The following is a 23,062-nucleotide window of genomic DNA, read 5'->3' as shown; positions in this document are numbered from 1 at the left end:
AAACGGATTGGTACAGAGCAAAGGATACCCAGGTAGTGGGTTTGGAAAACAATTACATTTGCAGACAAGATTTCTGATATACGGTAGAGATATGTTAATGAAATGCTATTGATAAAAAGCGTATTTGGGGTAGTTAGTTAGTTAGTAACAGGCATAGAAAATATTTACTTACAGTGGCCCTTTAAGGGGGGTTTGTGTTAGATTAGGGGTATGTGGGTGGTGGGTTGTAATGTTGGGGGGGCGGTATTGTATGTTTATTTAAATGCAAAACAGCTGTTTTCTTTGGGGCATGCCCCGCAAAAGGCCCTTTTAAGGGCTGGTAAGGTAAAAGAGCTTTACAATTTTTATTTTAGAATAGGGTAGGGCATGTTTTTATTTTGGGGGGCTTTGTTATTTTTTTTAGGGGCTTAGAGTAGGTGTAATTAGTTTAAAATTCTTGTAATTTTTTTTATTTTTTGTAATTTAGTTTAGTTGATTTAATTGTAGATAATTGTAGATAGTTTAATTAATTTATTGACAGTGTAGTGTTAGGTTTAATTGTAACTTAGGTTAGGATTTATTTTACAGGTAATTTTGTAATTATTTTAACTAGGTAACTATTAAATAGTTATTAACTATTTAATAGCTATTGTACCTGGTTAAAATAAATACAAAGTTGCCTGTAAAATAAATATTAATCCTAAAATAGCTACAATATAATTATTAGTTATATTGTAGCTATATTAGGGTTTATTTTACAGGTAAGTATTTAGATTTAAATAGGAATAATTTATTTAATAAGGGGTTAATACTTGAAGTTAGGTGTCGGCGATGTTAGGGAGGGCAGATTAGGGGTTAATACTATTTATTATAGGGTTTGCGAGGCGGGAGAGAGGCGGATTAGGGGTTAATACATTTATTATAGTAGCGGTGAGGTCCGGTTGGCAGATTAGGGGTTAATAGCTGTAGGTAGGTACCGGCGACGTGGGGGGGGGCAGATTAGGGGGTAATAAATATTATGTAGGGGTCGGCGATGTTAGGGGCAGCATATTAGGGGTACATAGGTATAATGTAGGTTGCGGCGGTGTGCGGTCGGCAGATTAGGGGTTAAAAAAATTTAATAGAGTGGCGGCGATGTGGGGGGGCCTCGGTTTAGGGGTACATAGGTAGTTTATGGGTGTTAGTGTACTTTAGAGCACAGTAGTTAAGAGCTTTATGAACCGGCGTTAGCCCAGAAAGCTCTTAACTCCTGGCTTTTTTCTGCGGCTGGAGTCTTGTCGTTAGATTTCTAACGCTCACTTCAGCCACGACTCTAAATACCGGCGTTAGAACGATCCCATTGAAAAGATAGAATACGCAAATGGCGTAAGGGGATCTGCGGTATGGAAAAGTCGCGGCTGGAAAGTCAGCGTTAGACCCTTTCCTAACTGACTCTAAATACCAGCGGGCGGCCAAAACCAGCGTTAGGACCCCCTAACGCTGGTTTTGACGGCTAACGCAGAACTCTAAATCTAGGCGTATGTATTTTGAATTCATTTTTGGTGACTGCCAGTTATGTGTTCATTGAATAATTGGAGGTGCAAAAATGTTATGGACTTGCAGGGTGTGTCATCCTTAAACCACTTTTTGGGGGGGATTAAATGGTACTGACATGGACCCTTTGACAGTTGGAATCATATTTGTACCTTATTTACCCCTAAATGGTACATATTAGTTCCTTAAGGTGTAATTATGATTCATTGAGGGTACAACCACAGTAGTTGTACCCTAAGTGTTTACAAACGTACCCCGACCGTACCCTTTTTTCTGACGGTGTATAGCTGCCAGAGTACAGCAGCGCTATATGTACAATGATGAAACGTTCTGTCACATTAGAGCATAATACCACTGATCCTTATATCCCTTTAAAGTGATGGTAAACTATCGCAAACTCCAACATGCGATCGTATATAGATAACCAAAAAATAAATGCACTTTAATTCATCAAAACGCCAAAAACTGTCAGTATTTGTAAATATTTACTTTTTATATGCTTCAAATTCAGCTCCGTTCCTCCGCCCGTACAATCGCCACCATAGATTTTTAAAATCACGTGTTTTCAGTTAGCAATCAGAATTCCGGCCAGTTGGCAACTGTAAAACACACTAACACGCCCCTCGTTAGTTACGCGCATGCGCTACATGTTAGATCTCAGACTGATCGTCTGAAAACGTATTAAGAATTTAAGGCATGCGCAAAGAGAATTGTGAAGAACAATATGCCCACCTCTCTACTACGGCTCATACACAGATCAGGAAGTAATCCGGGGGGGGGGACCATTTTTTTTTTTTAAAAACTGAGTTTTAAATAAAAATAAAAAAAACTAGCGATTTAGGTGATAGAGAATTGGGTAATTATATTTTACCTTCAAATTGCACTTAATTTACCATCACTTCAACCATTTCAAAGCTATTAAAATCTCTAAGAAATTACATGACCAGCAATAAAAAAAAAAATCCCCACTTGTGATTAATTGTTATAATATATCACTGACCCAGCACAAGACTAAAACTAAAGGCAAATCCAGGGTTAAAAAAAAAAAGAAGAAAAAAAAAAAAAGTTCAAAATGGCATTCCTGAGGAAGAAAGTGTTGATCCAAACCAGGCCTGGCAAGCAAAAGGGGGGGGGGTTAAAGGGACCTCTTGCTTCAGTGTAAAAAATTGTGCTTTTTCTGCACTCCCTAGAGAAAGCCAAAAAACAAGTTTTGTTACCCTAGTAGCTGCCAATAGCTTAAACCAATTATTGATTTGCAGAATTGTGAAGACCACCTAGGTAACAGGATTTGCTTTTTAGTGTCTCTAGCACTAATTTGAAAGTTTTAATTCAAATAGTGTTTAATGTTCCTTTAAAAAAACAAAATACAAAAAAAAAAAAAAAACAACATATTAGAGAATTTTATTACTACACTACTGCTTGCATATAACTAAAAGTTTAACCCCTGGAAAGCACATCTGGTCAGTCAATGCCATGTGTGTGTATCCAACAATCACCACTGCTTTGCTGCTCATGAGCCTACCTATCTATGCTTTTCAACAAAAGATACAAACAGAATTGAGTAAATTTGTTATAAATAAACTGAAAAGTCTCTTAACCCCCTTCTCGGAGTTCCTGCACTATTTTTGCAGGTGGAACTAAGTTTCCCCTGGGCAGAGAATAGAAATGTTTCAGTAAACAATGCTCCTGATGGTTGGAGGAGCTAGAGCACAGTTTGGTTAGAGGGATAGTGAGATCCTCTAGTAATGGGCAGTAACACTTCCTAAAATACACTAAATGCAAGCCTCAGGCCAAAAAGGCAACATTCAGCCTTTCATTAGTTTTAATTTGCTTTTATTAACCAGTGTGTGTGTGTGTGTGTGTGATATATACCGTAATATATATATATATATATATATATATATATATATATATATATATATATATATATATATATATATATATATATATATATATATATATATATATATATATATATATATATATATATATATATATATATATACACACACACACACACACATATACAGTGTGTGTGTGCGTGTGTGAGAAACATTAATTGTGAGGGGTATGGAAGTCTTGGTGAGTTCCCACACTTTTTTGTTGGACTTGACCCCCGCCTGGACTTATTTGTCTACATCTAAACAAAGTTCTGTAAACAAATAAGTAAAAATTGAAATCACGTAATTATTCATGCGGTCTCGTGATTTCAATGATGGGATTGGGTCAGGGGGAGTGCCTATGCTAGGCACTCCCTCCAGCCAGTCCCATTTAGGCAGCTTTTATAGCTGCAGGAGTTCCATGCCGTCCTAAGCCCAGTGCAATCAGGACGGCATGGAAAGTCCTAACAGAGGTAAGGGGTTAAAATGGCATACTCTATCTGAACTATGTAATTTTAATTCAGCGTTTCACATCTCTTTAAATATACATAAATACACTTTATATCAGGTTAAAAAAAAAAATAAAAAAAAAATATAATTCTTTGCCGACTTGTAGGCATTGCCTCTTCCCACTAAAACTACAGCTACACAAACAATGAACAAATATCAACCTGTTGTGAAATGCTGCATGAGTCAGCAAGGGAGGACCACGCTCCTAAGTATGAATCAGAGCTCTAAAACAAGCTATGGAAATCTCTACCTAACGTGCGTCTGCTGGGCATCAGTCTGTTGTGACACAGCATACAGAATTAAAAGGGCCAGTAAAGTCAAAATTAAAGTTTTGTATAAAATCCAAAAATTATCTTTTGCAATTAAGACAGAGCATACAATTTCTTATTTACTCCTAATATCAAATTTGCTTTGTTCCCATGGTATTCTTTGTTCAAGAGATCCCTTGGTGTCTGTAGCGCTACATAGCAGGAAATAAATTTGATAACAGAAGTAAATTAGAAATGTGTTAAATATCATATGCTCTGTCCCATTGGTTTTTAAACCTGTCCTCAGTGCTCCCTAACAGATCAGATTTTGAGGATATCTGAACGGGAGCACAGGTGAAGTGATCAGCTGATTAGTAACCATGGTTATTTTACCTGCTCTCATTCAAGGTAATCCAGAAAACCTGGCCAGCTGGGGAGGCTTGAAGACAGAGTTGAAAACCAATGCTCTGTCTGAATCAAATTGTGTGTTTGTTTTATGTCTCTTTAATATGATCATTGGGGGGGGGGAGCAGGGGGGGGTCCCAAGAACACTATAATAAAAATAATCAGTCTCCTATTAGTTCACCGTCTTAATCAACAACTGTCACTGAGCCACTGAAAGCAAATACTTGTAGAAGCATGGTATGTATCATCAGTTAAATGCTGCTTTACAAAAGACCTACATACAAAATAAAGGTTTTAAAACATTAAAAAGACTTTCATTCTTCATTGTTTGTACTTTTGCAAACTAGAGATATACTCGTGAAAAGCATGTTGCTTATCTTATCTCCTCTGCTGTGGCCAATTAGGGAAGTGTGCATGTCTGCATATGCTTCTTAAAGGGACATTAAATCCCCCAAAAAATATTTCATGATTCAGATAGATAGAGAATACCATTTTAAACAACTTTCTAATTTACTTCTATTATCTAATTTGCCTTATTCTCTTGATATGCTTTCCTGAAAAGCATATCTAGATAGGCTCAGTAGTTTCTGATTGGTGGCTGCACATCGATGCCTCTGTGATAGGCTCACTCATTTGCATTGCTATTTCTGTAACAAAGGATACCCAACGAATTAAGCAAATTAGATAACAGAAGTAAATTGACATGTTGTTTAAAATTGTATTCTCTATCTTAATCCTGAAAGAACATTTTTGGGTTTAATGTCCCTTTAAATCTAAGCCATGCAACTCATCTTCTTGCGGAAATTGGAAAGTCCACGTTTCAGGGTTAAAATAAAAGGAAAAGTAGCAAAATAAATATTGATATTACATTGGAAAGTATTTTACTACACATAATTATAGCCATGTTATGTCACCTTGTACCAACTACGTATTTGAGACTTGACATCATTGCAGATATTGATGTGTAGTTTTTCCTTTTAGTTTTGGCTTCCTTCTCCCACCACAATAAATTCCATATATTTTACATATTTGTATTTTAGGGCATTGCATTATAACTGTAAATGTCAGATTATATTAAAAAAAAAGAGAAAATAAAGTCAAAATTAAACTTTCATGATTCAGATAGAGCATGCAGTATTAAACAATGTTCCAATTTACTTCTGTTGTCAAATTCCCTTCATAATGATATCCTTTGTTGAAGAATAAACCTAGGTAGGCTCATAGAACCTCAGGAGTGTGCAAGTGTCCAACATTCTATGGCAGCAGTTTGAAACAGTTTTTCTACCGATGTTATACATTGAAATAAAATAATAGAAGTAAATTGGAAAGTTGTTTTAAACTGCATGCTCTATATCAGAAATGGTGAACCTGTGGCACGAGCGCCATAGTTGGCACACAGAGACCTCTCTGTTGGCACACGAGCCATAAGCTTACAAACATTGCGCATGTACTCTGACCTGAAGGACAAGTCCTTGTAACAAGCGTGGCTATACAGTGATTTTGTAGGCCCCGCACACAGATTACGGGGCAGATTTAACAAGTGCCAGGCGGACACGATTCTCTGCAGCAAATCATGTCCGCCCAACATCGCTAAATGCGGACAAGATACGCTGTCTGCATTTAACATTGCACAAGCATTTCTTGAGAAATGCCGCCCCTTGCACATTCGCGGTCAATCGTCGCTAGCAGTGGTGTCAATCATCCCGATCGTATCGTATCTGAATGATTGCAGTCCACCACCTAAAAGGTGGTGTAGAAGTTAAAGGGACACTGAACCCAAATTTTTTCTTTTGTAATTCAGATAGAGCATGCAATTTTAAGCAACTTTCTAATTTACTCCTATTATCAATTTTTCTTTGTTCTCTTGCTATCATTATTTGAAAAAGAAGGCATCTAATCTTTTTTTTTGGTTTCAGTATTCTGGACAGCACTTTTTTATTGGTGGATGAATTTATCCACCAATCAGCAAGGACAACCCAGGTTGTTCACCAAAAATGGGCCGGCATCTAAACTTACATTCTTGCATTTCAAATAAAGATACCAAGAGAATGAAGAAAAATTTGATAATAGGAGTAAATTCGAAATTTGCTTAAAATGTCATGCTCAATCTGAATCACAAAATAAATTTTTTGGGTACAGTGTCTCTTTAAGGAGCAGTCTTACTTGTTAAATCTATCCGTATGTGTTAGGTGGCACATGACAAGGGTCAGTATAAATTTGTGCACTCGGTGCGCCAACTTACTAACTACACACACACAGTGACAGCACTGGGGAAAACACAGCGACGGCAGTAAGGTAAGTTTCTGGGGACATCGAGTTAGCATTGCAAACCATGGGGGGGGGAATAACACAATATAAAATGTTTAATGTTTATCTATCCCCAATGTTTTGTGCCTCAAATTTATTTTAATAGGACTGTTGCAGTTTTTGCTTTTTACACCAGTGCAGCAACAATTTCAGATTTGTCACGGGATTCATTTATCTTAACGGGACAGTAAACACCAGAATTTTTGTTGTTTAAAAAAGGTAGCTAATCCCTTTATTACCCATTCCCCAATTTTGCATAACCAACACAGTTATAATAATATACTTTTTACCTCTGTGATTACCTTGTATCTATGCCTCTGCAAACTGCCCCCTTATTTTAGTTCTTTTGACAGATATGCATTTTTAGCCAATCAGTGCTTGCTCTTAGGAGCTTCACGTGCCGGAGCTCAATGTTATCTATATGAAACACATGAACTAACGCCCTCTAGTGGTGAAAAACTGTCAAAATGCTTTCCAATTAGAGGCAGTCTTCAAGGTCTAAGAAATTAGCACATGAACCTCCTAGATTTAGCTTTCAACTAAGAATACCAAGAGAACAAAGCAAAATTGGTAATAAAAGTAAATTGGAAAGTTGTTTAAAATTACATGCCCTATTTAAATCATGAACGATTTTTTGTGACTTTACTGTCCCTTTAACAGACTAAGGTTATCCTTAAAATGGGAATTTTTCCAAAGAGTTTTTCACAAACCGATTGAAATTAGAATACTCTCATCCTTTAAAATAACAGACTTCAAAACTGTGAGACAGATTTTCTGAATTGTGAAACAACTCCAGTTAAAAGGACATGTTAATAGATTATTAAAATGCTTTAATTAAGAGATGCATTCCCCCCCGCCCCCCCCCATCAACCAATAGCTATTATTGGTTAATAAAATAAAAATATGAATAACGAGTTCCTGGATATGTGTAATGTTAACGCTGTGTGAGAATTACACCCACTTACTGATACATTGGCACTTTGAGATAAATAAGTTGCGTTGGTGTTGCAGTTTGGGTACAAAAAGGTTCACCATCAGTGCTCAATATCAATCACGAAGGTTTACTTTTGACTAAAAAAAGTTCTGTATCTAATCATAATGTTTGCTACAAATGAGATCAAATATTTCCTGCCACCAGGCACACTTTAAAAGGGATAGGAAAGTCAAAATTAACCTTGCATGATTCGGATAGAGCATGTAATTTTAAGACACTTTCAAATTTACTTCAATTTTCAAATGTGCTTTGTTCTCTTGGTATCCTTGGTTGAAAAATAATACACATATCTTACACTAGTGGGAGCTGCTGCTGATTGGTGCCTGCACACGTGTCTCTTGTGATTGGCTAACTAGATGTGGTCATCAAGCTGCCAGTAGTGCAATGCTGTCCCTTCAGCAAAAGATAAGATAATGAAGCAAATTTAATATAAATAAATTGGACAGTTGTTTGAAATTTTATGTTCTATCTGAATCATGAAAGAAAATGTTGGGGTTTCCTTCCTTTTAAATCTATTCTAACATATCAATAATGCTTTTACAAACAACTAAATATTTCCAGAGTTCCAACTCTGAGAAATGTTCTGTGCCCTCAGATGTGTTGCACATTTTAGTGCCACCACCTTACCATCTGAGGTCCTCATGATCATGTCACTACAAAGATCTGACATTCCCTAAAAAGCTTTGGAAAAATCAGCTTCCCAGGTGCCTTTACACGCCCAACTTAAGCTCGGAGCCTACAAAAGACTCCATGAAGTGGCACGTTCAAAGGCACAGCCGCTTTACAATAACAGTACGTGGTGTTTTTTCAACTATCACTCCTTTAAAAACAAAACAAAAAAAAGTTAAAACATTCAGGCCAGGTGACTTTTAAACAAATACATTTTCAGTAGTGTTTCCACTGCATCATAGGAATCTGTAAAGGAGGAATCTTCTTTAACCCTTTGAGTGCTAAGCTGGATTTAATATTTTAAAAAAAAATTTGACCCCCCCCCCCCCAGATCCCCAAGACTCATATCATTGGAAATGTTAGGCGATTACCTTTCCAATGGTGGGTCTGTAGCTGCTCAGATTCCTGAGATACAGGTTTCTAAGCAGCATGCCCCCTTTCCCTATACTTTGTATTGTCAATTTTAAATAAAGTTGCGCGGTGACGTCATCACGTCATTACGCATGACGCCACCGCACATAACGGGAAGCCCCGGCGATGCCTGTCACTATGCAGGCCTGATCGCCGGGGTAGGAGCCCCCAGATTACCAAAAAGGTAGTTGAGTGCTAGCGACGGCTCTGAGCCGTCGTTAGCACTCAAGGGATTAAAGGGATAGGAAAGTCAAAATTAAAAATTTGCCTGATTCATATAGAGCATGCAATGTTAAGAGACTTTTAAATTCACTTCTATTTTCAAATGTGCTTCGTTCTCTTAGTATCCCTTATTGAAAAATAATACGCACATATCATATACCAGTGGGAGCTGCTGCTAATTGGTGCCTGCACACATTGGTCTCTTGTGATTGGCTAACTAGATATGTTCAGCTAGCTGTCAGTACTGCATTGCTGTTCCTTCAGCAATGGATAACAAGAGAATGACGCAAATTTGCTAATAGAAGTAAATTGGAAAGTTGTTTAAAATTGTATGTTCTATCTGAATCATAAAAGAAAATTTGGGGGTTTACTATCCCTTTAACCCTTTGAGTGCTAAGCAGGATTTAATTTTTTCCCGTTTTTCACTATTTTTTTTAAAAAATTACCTTTCCAAAGGTGGGTCTTGGGGGTCTGTAGCTGCTTAGATGCCTGAGATACAGGCTTCTAAGCAGCATGGCCCCTTTCCCTATACTTTGTATTGTTAATTTTAAATAAAGTTGCGCGGTGACGTCACTGCACGTAACGGGAAGCCCCGGCGATGCCTGTCACGGCTCTGAGCCGTCGTTAGCACACCATTTTAATGCTTACTTGTATAGCAAAGCAATGGTGTAACATGAGATAGACATTCAATACCAGAAAAATTACCTACATTTAAAAAAAGGGACATTCTACAATAATAAAATGTATTTTGTTCTAGCATTTCTTAATAAACTATTGCAGCAAACAGTGCATTGATAAAAGTGTCACTGAAACAACAAACAAGCAGAGCATATGTACATATGCTTCTTGTGCACAGTAAAAGCTTTCACTGAAACACCAATAGCATTCACCAACATGTATTTAATTCATACATTTGTATATTCCAAAAGGTAACGGCAATGGTATACATTTCTCTTTTGACTACCATCACCTATTATTTACACACACACATATATATATATACATACATACACACACAAATGCACACACAACCTAGTTTTACTGCGCTTCACAGATATTGAAGTTTATGACTTGCTAATATAACTGCATGAGAACTAGCGCAGTGAAGGTGGTAAGTCGGGCAGCAATTTTAAAATATATATGAATATGTACATATATATTTATGTGTTTAAAATGTACACATAAATAAATTTGTATATAAGCATATACATATATATTTACAGGGAACACACAGTTCCCATAGATCGCAATGTAAAGGCACTTTTCAGCGCAGTCATTTTGTATGGGGGGAAAAGGCTACTTTTTTTTCATTAAAAAAAAACAACAAAAAAAAACACACCTTTATTTTGGGGCAAGTATAGAAAATTAACCAGAGATCTGATCTCTGTTTAAAGTGATAGTAAATCCTAGCGTTTTTGAAGCAAACAAAGGTGACTTTTAGTCATAAAGGATAAAGGATAAAATACTTTATGCTGAAAATTCCTTTATATCTGAAGTGTTCGCCATGCTGAGCGCCTCAGGCAGCCCACGGCAGAAGGCTATTTTGCTGTGAGGTGATCTTAGCCAATAGCATGCTAGAGATCTGGCATAATGCCATCTGGCCCGCATGACTATTGGCTAAGAGGTGGAAATGTCACCTCACAGCAAAATTGCATTCTGCTGTGGACTCCCATAGGAGCTCAGTGTGCTGAAAGCTTCAGACAAATAAAGTAACTTTCAGCATGAATTATTTTATACTTAATGACTGAAAGTTCCCTTTATTTGTTCCACTGGTGAATCCTAGCGTTTCACAAACGCTAGGATTTACTATCGCTTTATTATTCTGAGCGCTAATTGCAACCGCGAGCGAACGGTAGCAATAACCAGCCACTTGTAATGGCTGGTTGTATATCGCGCGCCCGCAAATTAGCGCTCCACTTGTAATTTAGCCCTATATGTTTCTGTAACCACTGCCGACTCGGGTGCCCTACTTTATCTACTCTCCACCCACCCCCGCTTTGTAATGTTCCTGGTCTGCCTGACACCAGCTGCTGCCAGGGACCCAGGGCTATATTTAAGCCAGTGTCAGGGAGAGTTTAATGGGAACAAAACCTACCCACAAACTACACAGGAACAAAACAGTTTTCTTCTGGTGTAGCATGCCATTTGAATTGTGTGGCAAATGCACAGGGTGGGAAAGTTCTACTAGCAAAAAGAAAACTTCAGCTGGCAAGCAAGAAATTGTGCTTTGCTTGATCTGGAATAAATGACCAGATTAGTCATTTTTCTTCTGACTACAATAGCAATAAGGGAAATAGTTACTATAGTGATATTTATATATAATTACTGTACATTATATAAACACACAGTTTATACAGTACAGAATATGTTTACTCTGTTTTGTGATTTGCCTAACATGTCAGGCTTTACTTCTTTATTTTTTCTCTTGTTACAGTACAGCAATTTGTGCAGATTTCATTTGTAAAACAACATGTAGACAGACTGATAGGTGAGAGTGCCACACTAGCCCCGGCACCCCTCCTGGGCTGGTGCCCAGCCCGCACTAACCCCTAGCACCCCTCCTGGTGCCCAGCCCGCACTAACCCCTAGCACCCCTCCTGGTGCCCAGCCCGCACTAACCCCTAGCACCCCTCCTGGTGCCCAGCCCGCACTAACCCCTAGCACCCCTCCTGGTGCCCAGCCCGCACTAACCCCTAGCACCCCTCCTGGTGCCCAGCCCGCACTAACCCCTAGCACCCCTCCTGGTGCCCAGCCCGCACTAACCCCTAGCACCCCTCCTGGTGCCCAGCCCGCACTAACCCCTAGCACCCCTCCTGGTGCCCAGCTCGCACTAACCCCTAGCACCCCTCCTGGTGCCCAGCTCGCACTAACCCCTAGCACCCCTCCTGGTGCCCAGCTCGCACTAACCCCTAGCACCCCTCCTGGTACCCAGCTCGCACTAACCCCTAGCACCCCTCCTGGTGCCCAGCTCGCACTAACCCCTAGCACCCCTCCTGGTGCCCAGCTCGCACTAACCCCTAGCACCCCTCCTGGTGCCCAGCTCGCACTAACCCCTAGCACCCCTCCTGGTGCCCAGCTCGCACTAACCCCAGCACCCCTCCTGGTGCCCAGCCCGCACTAACCCCAGCACCTCTACTGGTGCCCAGCCCGCACTAACCCCTAGCACCCCTCCTGGTGCCCAGCTCGCACTAACCCCTAGCACCCCTCCTGGTGCCCAGCTCGCACTAACCCCTAGCACCCCTCCTGGTGCCCAGCTCGCACTAACCCCAGCACCTCTCCTGGTGCCCAGCCCGCACTAACCCCTAGCACCTCTCCTGGTGCCCAGCCCGCACTAACCCCAGCACCTCTCCTGGTGCCCAGCTCGCACTAACCCCTAGCACCCCTCCTGGTGCCCAGCCCGCACTAACCCCTAGCACCTCTCCTGGTGCCCAGCCCGCACTAACCCCTAGCACCCCTCCTGGTGCCCAGCCCGCACTAACCCCTAGCACCTCTCCTGGTGCCCAGCCCGCACTAACCCCTAGCACCCCTCCTGGTGCCCAGCCCGCACTAACCCCAGCACCTCTCCTGGTGCCCAGCTCGCACTAACCCCTAGCACCCCTCCTGGTGCCCAGCCCGCACTAACCCCTAGCACCTCTCCTGGTGCCCAGCCCGCACTAACCCCAGCACCTCTCCTGGTGCCCAGCTCGCACTAACCCCTAGCACCCCTCCTGGTGCCCAGCCCGCACTAACCCCAGCACCCCTCCTGGTGTCCAGCCCGCACTAACAACTAGCACCCCTCCTGGTGCCCAGCCCGCACTAACCCCAGCACCCCTCCTGGTGTCCAGCCCGCACTAACAACTAGCACCTCTCCTGGTGTCCATCCCGCACTAACAACTAGCACCTCTACTGGTGCCCAGCAGCCCGCACTAACCCCAGCACCCCTTCGGGTCCTAACATATATATTGCCCTCCTCACCTTGAAATCGTTCCCGCTCAAGTCCACCCCCCTTATAAAGGGGAGCACTCCGGTGGCCGCCATGTCCCAGTGCCAGGGAGGTTACTGACAATCTATAGATAGTAGCAGGAAGCGGTGACACCACGCCCCTCCGTGCAGCCAAGCTTGGTACGCCCCACCCACTCACTGAGCACTTGGTGAGTGCAAGGCAAGCTTGTCTGGCTGGTTGGCTACGCCTAGTTTACCCTCTGTTTGCCGATTGCTGCTATTTTTAACACCAGTTTAGTCATTTACAGAGGAGTCAGTCAGTGCCAGTTATGTCAGTCACAGAGGAGTCAGTCAGAGCCAGACCTGTCAGTTACAGAGGAGTCAGTCAGAGCCAGACCTGTCAGTCACAGAGGTGTCAGTCAGTACCAGACCTGTCAGTCTCAGTAAGCACCAGACTTGTCAGTCACAGAGGTGTCAGTCAGTGCCAGATCTTTCAGTCACAGAGGTGTAAGTCAGTGCTAGACCTGTCAGTCACAGAGGTGTCAGTCAGTACCAGACCTGTCTGTCACAGAAGAGCAGAAGAGTCAGTCAGTGCCAGACCTTTCAGTCACAGAGGTGTCAGTCAGTGCTAGACTTGTCAGTCACAGAGGTGTCAGTCAGTACAGACCTGTCAGTCACAGAGTCAGTCAGTGCCAGACCTTTCAGTCACAGAGGTGTCAGTCAGTACCACACCTGTCAGTCACAGAGGTGTCAGTCAGTGCTAGACCTGTCAGTCACAGAGGTGTCAGTCAGTACCAGACCTGTCATTCACAGATGTGTCAGGCAGTGCTAGACCTTTCAGTCACAGGGGTGTCAGGCAGTGCTAGACCTTTCAGTCACAGGGGTGTCAGTCAGTGCTAGACCTGTCAGTCACAGAGGTGTCAGTCAGTACCATACCTATCAGTCACAGAGGTCTTAGTCAGTGCTAGACCTGTCAGACACAGATGTCAGTCAGTGCTAGACCTGTCAGTCACAGAGGTGTCAGTCAGTACCATACCTATCAGTCACAGAGGTCTTAGTCAGTGCTAGACCTGTCAGACACAGATGTCAGTCACAGAGGTGTCAGTCACATAGGAATCAGTTAGTACTAGACCTGTCAATCACAGAGATGTCAGTCAGTGCCATAACTAGCTATAGAGCAGTCACACTAACTAATCATAGAGCTATCTGTGCTAGTAGATAAGAAGGCTGTCAGTTTTAGATATCCTTGAAGTTGTCAATCATCACATCTGTTAATCATTCCAAACGCTGTCAATCAGTCGTCCACACACAAATGGCATTTTATGCTAAATACTGGATGACATAAGATTGAGTTTAGCGTCAGTATATTCATATTGTCATAATCTTAGCTGCATATATGCCACTAGTTTAAAGGGACATTAAACACACACAAAATGTCTTTCGTGATCCAGGCAGAGAATACAATGAGGCATCTATGTGCAGCCACCAATCAGCAGCTGAGCCTATCTATTCTTTTCAGGAAAGAATATCAAGAGAATGAAGCAAATTCGATAATATACGTAAATTAGAAAGATGTTTAAAATTGTATGCTCTATCTGAATCATGAAAGAAAAAAAATTGATTTAATGTCCCTTTAATAAATAATATGTATGTCAAATAAACTATAAGACGTGACACTGTCACTAGTTATTCTCTTTCAAATAATAATAAAAAAAATCATTTTAGTAGGTCGCGTCCTTGTTATTATCATTAATACAAATAATGGAACAAACTACTGAATATTATGATCCTAAAACAAACACTTCAGCAGAACTGAGAAAATAGTTCTCTAGCACTCATAGGGTTAAATAAAGTTTTACTTCCTAGTTGCTATTACGCCCCTTCTATCGACGTCAAAGTGTTTGACGTCACATAAAACTAGAATTTGATTGGCTATAAAAAAAATCTATTTTGAGACTGGTTGGTTTTTAATGTTATTAATCTCTCGCTTTTGATTGGTTGGATTTCGGTAGCGTCTCATTAATCGGTGAAAAACTTGGATCCTACTCGCGCTTGTTGGTTGTATACTTGCAGCGCGTTTTGTGATTGGGCAGAACTCAGAGGTTGTCTCCTGACTCTTGAACATTGCCTAAGGGTAAACGCAGGCCGCGGTCCGGAAGGCGGACGTGTGAGTTCTTGGGATGAGGGGTAGTGCAGAGTTGGGATGAGGGGTAGTGCAGAGTTGGGAGGGTGGGAGTGGGTTTTATTAGATTAACCTCAGTACTGTGCCTGCTTATATAATGTCTGCGCAGTTTATAACCCTTTATGGTGGTATAAACTACAGTGGCTGCTATATATGTGTATTAGGTTCAGTTTCCCTGTGTTTGATATGTGCCAGACAGTAACCCACTAAGGTTAAATACTGTAAACTTGTGTATTTGTATATATGTAATATTAGGTATGGAATAACATCACTATAATTTGTAAGGCTGTTGGAAAAAGTTACTTGTTTGCTCATAAAGTTGCCAGCTGACCTCCACAAGATTACTGGCTAATCTCTGTCTGACTTGGCAACTAAGCAGTCATTTTAACCCTTGGCTGCCAGTAACCTACAAATCGGTCTGTTTACCTCTTTGGCTGTCAGTAACACAAGTAAACAGAGATGATTAGATCCTCTTGATTGCCCTTCTGTTCTTTCTAATCTATATTTGTAATGCTTTTAGGTATATGAGGCCTTTTACAACTAGCCAAAAAATATACACATTTTATAGACATTTAAAGTGTTGTCCAGTATTTTCGTGAAGATTTTACTAGACCTGCTAAAATACTGGACTTACAAAGGTTGACTACTGGACACCTGGCAACCCTATCTGCTCAGTGTTTGTCTATGTTTGTGTATTTATCATTTGTATGTGTGTATGTATGTATATGTGTATGTATACATTATCCCAGAAAGAGCAAGCACATCAAAGTTTTTAGCAGCAGCCAGGGTGCACTTTAAAAGTTATCCACAAGTCCAGCACAAAAAAAAGGCACTCACTGTTCACATAAAATATAACTTTTAATAAGATTCCAAAGGTTTAAAGTTTAAAACATTACTAACCTCAACTATAAGGGAACGGTGTAAAAGCCGGAACGGAACAGGCCGGAACAGGCCTTTTATGTAGGAAATTGATTTAAAATGTAATGGGATGTGTTAGAGACTCTTGAGAACAATTTTAGGAACAAGAATATTTGTGATATAATAATTAATTAACCCTTTAAATACCAAAATAGTGTCCGGAACCAAACATAACAGCCCGGAACAGCACCTTCCCAGAAAACCAGATACACCAAATTCACAAGTCACATGTGACTAAATGTAATATGTGTAATCAGCCACAAACTATCCACAGAAACCACATTATATTATCTGTTCCGGCCTTTAATACACTTTTTTATAAAAAGTGACGGAACGGCACCTTCCCAGCAAAATATACAGACCAAATTCACTAGCCACACATAACTAGATGTGATAAGTGTAATCAACCACAAACCATCCACAGAAACCACGTTCCAATACCCGTTCCGGCCTGTAAAATGCTTTTTCATGAAAAGTGACGGAACGGCACCTTACCAGCAAACAAGATACACCAAATTCACCAGTCACACATGACTAAATGTTATAAGTGTAATCAGCCACAAACCATCCACAGAAACCACATTATGATATCTGTTCCGGCCTTTAATACACTTTTTTTTATAAAAAGTGACGGAACGGCACCTTCCCAGCAAAATATACAGACCAAATTCACCAGCTACACATAACTAGATGTGATAAGTGTAATCAACCACAAACCATCCACAGAAACCACGTTCCAATACCCGTTCCGGCCTGTAAAATGCTTTTTCATGAAAAGTGACGGAACGGCACCTTTCCAGCAAACCACATACACCAAATTCACCAGTCACACATGACTAAATGTTATAAGTGTAATCAGCCACAAACCATCCACAGAAACCACATTATGATATCTGTTCCGGCCTTTAATACACTTTTTTTTATAAAAAGTGACGGAACGGCACCTTCCCAGCAAAATATACAGACCAAATTCACCAGCCACACATAGCTAGATGTGATAAGTGTAATCAACCACAAACCATCCACGGAAACCACGTTCCAATACCCGTTCTGGCCTGTAAAACGCTTTTTCATGAAAAGTGACAGAACAACACTTTACCAGCAAACCAGATACACCAAATTCACCAGTCACACATAACTAAATGTTATAAGTGTAATCAGCCACAAACCATCCACCGAAACCACAACATTATGATATCTGTTCCGGCCTTTAATACACTTTTGATAGAAAAGTGACGGAACGGCACCTTCCCAGCAAAATATACAGACCAAATTCACCAGCCACACATAACTAGATGTGATAAGTGTAATCAACCACAAACCATCCACAGAAACCACGATCCAATACCCGTTCCGGCCTGTAAAATGCTTTTTCATGAAAAGTGAAGGAACAGCACTTTACCAGCAAACCAGATACACCAAATTCACCAGTCACACATAACTAAATGTTATAAGTGTAATCAGCCACAAACCATCCACAGAAACCACATTATGATATCTGTTCCGGCCTTTAATACACTTTTTTATAAAAAGTGACGGAACGGCACCTTCCCAGCAAAATATACAGACCAAATTCACCAGCCACACATAACTAGATGTGATAGGTGTAATCAACCACAAACCATCCACAGAAACCACGTTCCAACATCTCGTTATGTGTGGCTGGTGAATTTGGTCTGTATATGTTGCTAGGAAGGTGCCGTTCCATCACTTTTTATAAAAAAAGTGTATTAAAGTCCGGAACAGATATCATAATGTGGTTTCTGTGGATGGTTTGTGGCTGATTACACTTATAAAATTTAGTTATGTCTAACTGGTGAATTTCTGGTTTGCTGGTAAGGTGCCGTTCAGTCACTTTTCATGAAAAAGCGTTTTACAGGCCGGAACAGGTATTGGAACGTAGTTTCTGTGGATGGTTTGTGGTTGATTACACTTACCACATCTAGTTATGTGTGGCTAGTGAATTTGGTCTGTATATTTTGCTGGGAAGGTGCCGTTCCGTCACTTTTTATAAAAAAAAAAGTGTATTAAAGGCCGGAACAGATATTATAATGTGGTTTCTGTGGATGGTTTGTGGCTGATTACACTTATCACATCTAGTTATGTGTGGCTGGTGAATTGGGTCTGTATATTTTGCTGGAAAGGTGCCGTTCCGTCACTTTTTATAAAAAAGTGTATTATAGGCCGGAACAGAGATCATAATGTGGTTTCTGTGGATGGTTTGTGGCTGATTACACTTATAACATTTAGTTATGTGTGACTGGTGAATTTGGTGTATCTGGTTTGCTGGTAAGGTGCCGTTCCGTCACTTTTAATTATAAAGCATTTTACAGGCCGGAACGGGTATTGGAACGTGGTTTCTGTGGATGGTTTGTGGTTGATTACACTTACCACATCTAGTTATTTGTGGCTGGTTAATTTGGTCTGTATATTTTGCTGAGTAGGTGCCGTTCCATCACTTTTTATAAAAAAAAGTGTATTAAAGGCCGGAACAGATATCATAATGTGGTTTCTGTGGATGGCTTGTGGCTGATTACACTTATAACATTTAGTCATATTTGACTGATGAATTTGGTGTATCTGGTTTGCTGGTGAGGTGCTGTTCCGTCACTTTTCATGAAAAAGCATTTTACAGGCCGGAACGGATATTGGAACGTGGTTTCTGTGGATGGTTTGTGGTTAATTACACTTATCACATCTAGTTATGTGTAGCTGGTGAATTTGGTCTGTATATGTTGCTAGGAAGGTGCCGTTCCGTCACTTTTTATAAAAAAAAGTGTATTAAGGCCGGAGCAGATATCATAATATGGTTTCTGTGGATGGTTTGTGGCTGATTACACTTATAACATTTAGTTATGTGTGACTGGTGACTTTGGTGTATCTGGTTTGCTGGTAAGGTGCCGTTCCGTCACTTCTCAGGAAAAAGCATTTTACAGGCCGGAACGGGTATTGGAACGTGGTTTCTGTGGATTGTTTGTGGTTGATTACACTTACCACATCTAGTTATGTGTGGCTGGTGAATTTGGTCTGTATATTTTGCTGGGTAGGTGCCGTTCCATCACTTTTTATAATAAAGTGTATTATTGGCCGGAACAGAGATCATAATGTGGTTTCTGTGGATGGTTTGTGGCTGATTACACTTGTAACATTTAGTTATGTGTAATTGGTGAATTTGGTGTATCTGGTTTGCTGGTAAGGTGCCGTTCCGTCACTTTTCATTATAAAGCATTTTACAGGCAGGAACGGGTATTGGAACGTGGTTTCTGTGGATGGTTTGTGGTTGATTACACTTACCACATCTAGTTATTTGTGGCTGGTTAATTTGGTCTGTATATTTTGCTGGGTAGGTGCCGTTCCGTCACTTTTTATAAAAAAGTGTATTAAAGGCCGGAACAGATATCATAATGTGGTTTCTGTGGGTGGTTTGTGGCTGATTACACTTATAACATTTAGTTATGTGTAATTGGTGAATTTGGTGTATCTGGTTTGCTGGTAAGGTGCCGTTCCATCACTTTACATGAAAAAGCGTTTTACAGGCCGGAACGGGTATTGGAATGTGGTTTCTGTGGATGGTTTGTGGTTGATTACACTGATCACATCTAGTTATTTGTGGCTGGTGAATTTGGTCTGTATATTTTGCTGGGTAGGTGCCGTTCCGTCACTTTTTATAAAAAAGTGTATTAAAGGCTGGAACAGATATCATAATGTGGTTTCTGTGGATGGTTTGTGGCTGATTACACTTATAACATTTAGTCATGTGTGACTGGTGAATTTGGTGTATGTGGTTTCCTTGTGAGGTGCTGTTCCGTCACTTTTCATGAAAAAGCATTTTACAGGCCGGAACGGATATTGGAACGTGGTTTCTGTGGATGGTTTGTAGTTGATTACACTTATCACATCTAGTTATGTGTAGCTGGTGAATTTGGTCTGTATATGTTGCTAGGAAGGTGCCGTTCCGTCACTTTTTATAAAAAAAGTGTATTAAAGGCCGGAACAGATATCATAATGTGGTTTCTGTGGATGGTTTGTGGCTGATTACACTTATAACATTTAGTTATGTGTAACTGGTGAATTTGGTGTATCTGGTTTGCTGGTGAGGTGCCGTTCCATCACTTCTCATGAAAAAGCATTTTACAGGCTGGAACGGTATTGGAACGTGGTTTCTGTGGATGGTTTGTGGTTGATTACACTTACCACATCTAGTTATGTGTGGCTGGTGAATTTGGTCTGTATATTTTGCTGGAAAGGTGCCGTTCCGTCACTTTTTATAAAAAAGTGTATTAAAGGCCGGAACAGATATCATAATGTGGTTTCTGTGGATGGTTTGTGGCTGATTACACTTATAACATTTAGTCATGTGTGACTGGTGAATTTGGTGTATCTGGTTTGCTGGTGAGGTGCTGTTCTGTCGCTTTTCATGAAAAAGCGTTTTACAGGCCGGAACGGGTATTGGAACGTGGTTTCTGTGGATGGTTTGTGGCTGATTACACTTATTACATTTAGTCAAATGTGACTTGTGAATTTGGTGTATCTGGTTTTCTGGGAAGGTGCTGTTCTGGGCTGTTATGTTTGGTTCCGGACACTATTCTGGTGGTTAAAGGGTTAATTAATTATTATATCACAAATATTCTTGTTCCTAAAATTGTTCTCAAGAGTCTCTAATAGATCCCATTATATTTTAAATCAATTTCCTTCATAAAAGGCCTGTTCCGGCCTGTTCCGTTCCGTTCCGGCTTTTACACCGTTCCAACTATAAGTGCAGTTAAAATTAAAATTAGATTTGAATCGTCATATATGGACAGCAGGGATATAGAAAATTACCCATTAATGTAATCAACTACTTGTGATCATCTCACAAATATACATTTGGACAGAGAACTAGATTAGACTTAACCTGTGTGTATATAATAAATCATATAATAGTCTCCCCCTTCATGTCACTTGGAGTATGTGTAGAAACCCGTGGGTACCCACTAGGATGAAAATCCATGTGAATAGTCTCGGGTAGCTTTGCAAACAATTAATGGGTTACATTAATGGGTAATTTTCTATATCCCTGCTGTCCATATATGACGATTCAAATCTAATTTTAATTTTTAACTGCACTTATAGTTGAGGTTAGTAATGTTTTTAACTCCATTTGCACTTCTGTATTGCGATCAGTGCCGTGAGCTACAGCCAATAGTACCTAACTACTATATAATGCCTGATACCTGTATGATTAATAGGGGCATTTATGCTCGCATAGTGCTTTTATTTAGCTGCAGATCGTAAGTCAGCTTAGCACTGTTAAGGAGGCATTGTGTATTGGTTTCCGTGGTTACCGACGACAGCGTGATTGGCTGGCGTATCACATGGTCACGTAGCATGATGACGTGAGCAATGGATCGCATGCAGAAACGCAAATTGGTTTGTGTACATAAGGCGGCGTGTGTTTGGGTATGATAGGTGAGTCTTTGGGTATTAGGTTGCTTATGACTTTTTGACATTTGACAAAGGTGTTTTGTAAAGACCGAAATGTTATGTCGTTTTAAACCTTTGGAATCTTATTAAAAGTTATATTTTATGTGAACAGTGAGTGCTTTTTTTTTTTTTTTGCTGGAGATATATATATATATATATGTGTGTATGTGGCCCTCGTTTTACAACGGTTCAATTTGCACCGTTTCAGAATAAACACCTTTTTTTCCAGTCATGTGACTGCTATTGAAAAGCATTGAGAAGCAGTGCATTTATTAAAATAGCCAGTAGGTGGAGCTGTCCGCTGTTGTTGCAGCAAAGCAAGCTGAATTTAATCAGTTTAACCAGACCTGAGCTATCGATCAGATTTCAAAGGAACAAGACCTTCCTGTCTATAAATCAGTCCAGATTGGAATGCATAGAAAGAACTGTTTGCAGAAAAATGCAAGTGAAGTCTGTGTTGTGTGATTTTATTAGGTTTATAATGCTGTTTAGCATTTAAAGTCTTCATTTCAAAGCTTTAAAAATAATGTATTAGATGTTACTTATGACAATTTTGAGAGGGACATGGAACCTATCTCCCTCACTTCCCATTGACTTACATTATAAACTGGGTTTCAGTTTACAACCATTCCTTCTGGAACCTAACCCCGGCGTAAACTGAAGGCTACCTGTGTGTGTGTGTGTGTGTGTGTGTGTATATGTATATATCTATCTATATCTCTTATCTATCTAATGTATGTATATGTATGCACACTTTTTATTTTCCTATTTGTGTACTGAGATTTCTCACTATTCCTGGACTGGTTTGTTTTTAACTTGAGCAAAAAAGAATTATCAAACTATTTGCAGATGATGCAAAAAATGAGTAACAGTTGAAGTGCCAGGGGGGGAGTCAATCAACTTAGTAGGAATATTTAAAACAAAAACAAAGGTTGGACAAAAGAGACTGTTAAAAAATAATTAAAGAAAATTAAAACGGGGCTCGACAAACCTGGGAGCCACTGGCTCCTAAAATTTTACCCCTGGCTCCTAAGTTTTTTGGGTTATTTTCCATATATCTATATACAATTCCATCTGGCTGGCTCCTAAAAATATGCCTGGTTCCTAAATATTCTTACTGGCTACTAATGTTTAAACAGATTTGTCAAGCACTGATAAAAAACAAAATATTTCTTTAAAGAAATTATTTTCCACTTTACTTTTGTTAGCTGTACGTAGGCTCAGGAGCGTGCACATGTCTGGCAGCAATTTTGCAAGAATACTATTAACAGTACAGGTAGAAAACCCTTTATGCAATCTGCTTGGGACCAGAAAAGGTTTGGATTTTGGAATGTTTGCATCTTTAAAATGGGACAGTTTGGAGAGGGGATGGAACCAGGTGTAAACAACAATATGTCATTTAAGCAATATTTACACCTTA

General features: G+C 40.1%; 2 protein-coding genes across 5 annotated transcripts in view; one reads left to right on the top strand and one right to left on the bottom strand.

Moving 5' to 3' along the window:
- The window catches only part of FLII (FLII actin remodeling protein), a 116,333-nt gene extending 103,091 nt beyond the window's left edge, over positions 1-13,242 (bottom strand). The window contains exon 1 of the mRNA XM_053694603.1: positions 13,113-13,242. Coding sequence (XP_053550578.1) covers positions 13,113-13,175 — 63 coding nt within the window. The 5' untranslated portion in view covers positions 13,176-13,242. The remainder of the gene's footprint in view (positions 1-13,112) is intronic.
- A 1,859-nt stretch (positions 13,243-15,101) lies between these two features.
- MIEF2 (mitochondrial elongation factor 2) overlaps positions 15,102-23,062 on the top strand; it is a 44,886-nt gene continuing 36,925 nt past the window's right edge. For 3 of the 4 annotated variants that reach the window (XM_053695236.1, XM_053695238.1, XM_053695237.1), the window contains exon 1: positions 15,102-15,246. The gene's annotated coding sequence lies outside the window, so the exon portion shown is untranslated. The remainder of the gene's footprint in view (positions 15,247-23,062) is intronic. The other variant, XM_053695239.1, reaches the window with a different exon arrangement.

Source organism: Bombina bombina, chromosome 11, assembly GCF_027579735.1.
Source record: "Bombina bombina isolate aBomBom1 chromosome 11, aBomBom1.pri, whole genome shotgun sequence".
Taxonomy (NCBI): Eukaryota; Metazoa; Chordata; class Amphibia; order Anura; family Bombinatoridae; genus Bombina; species Bombina bombina.
Note: the sequence above shows the minus strand (reverse complement) of the source record. Positions and strands in the feature narration are given on the sequence as shown.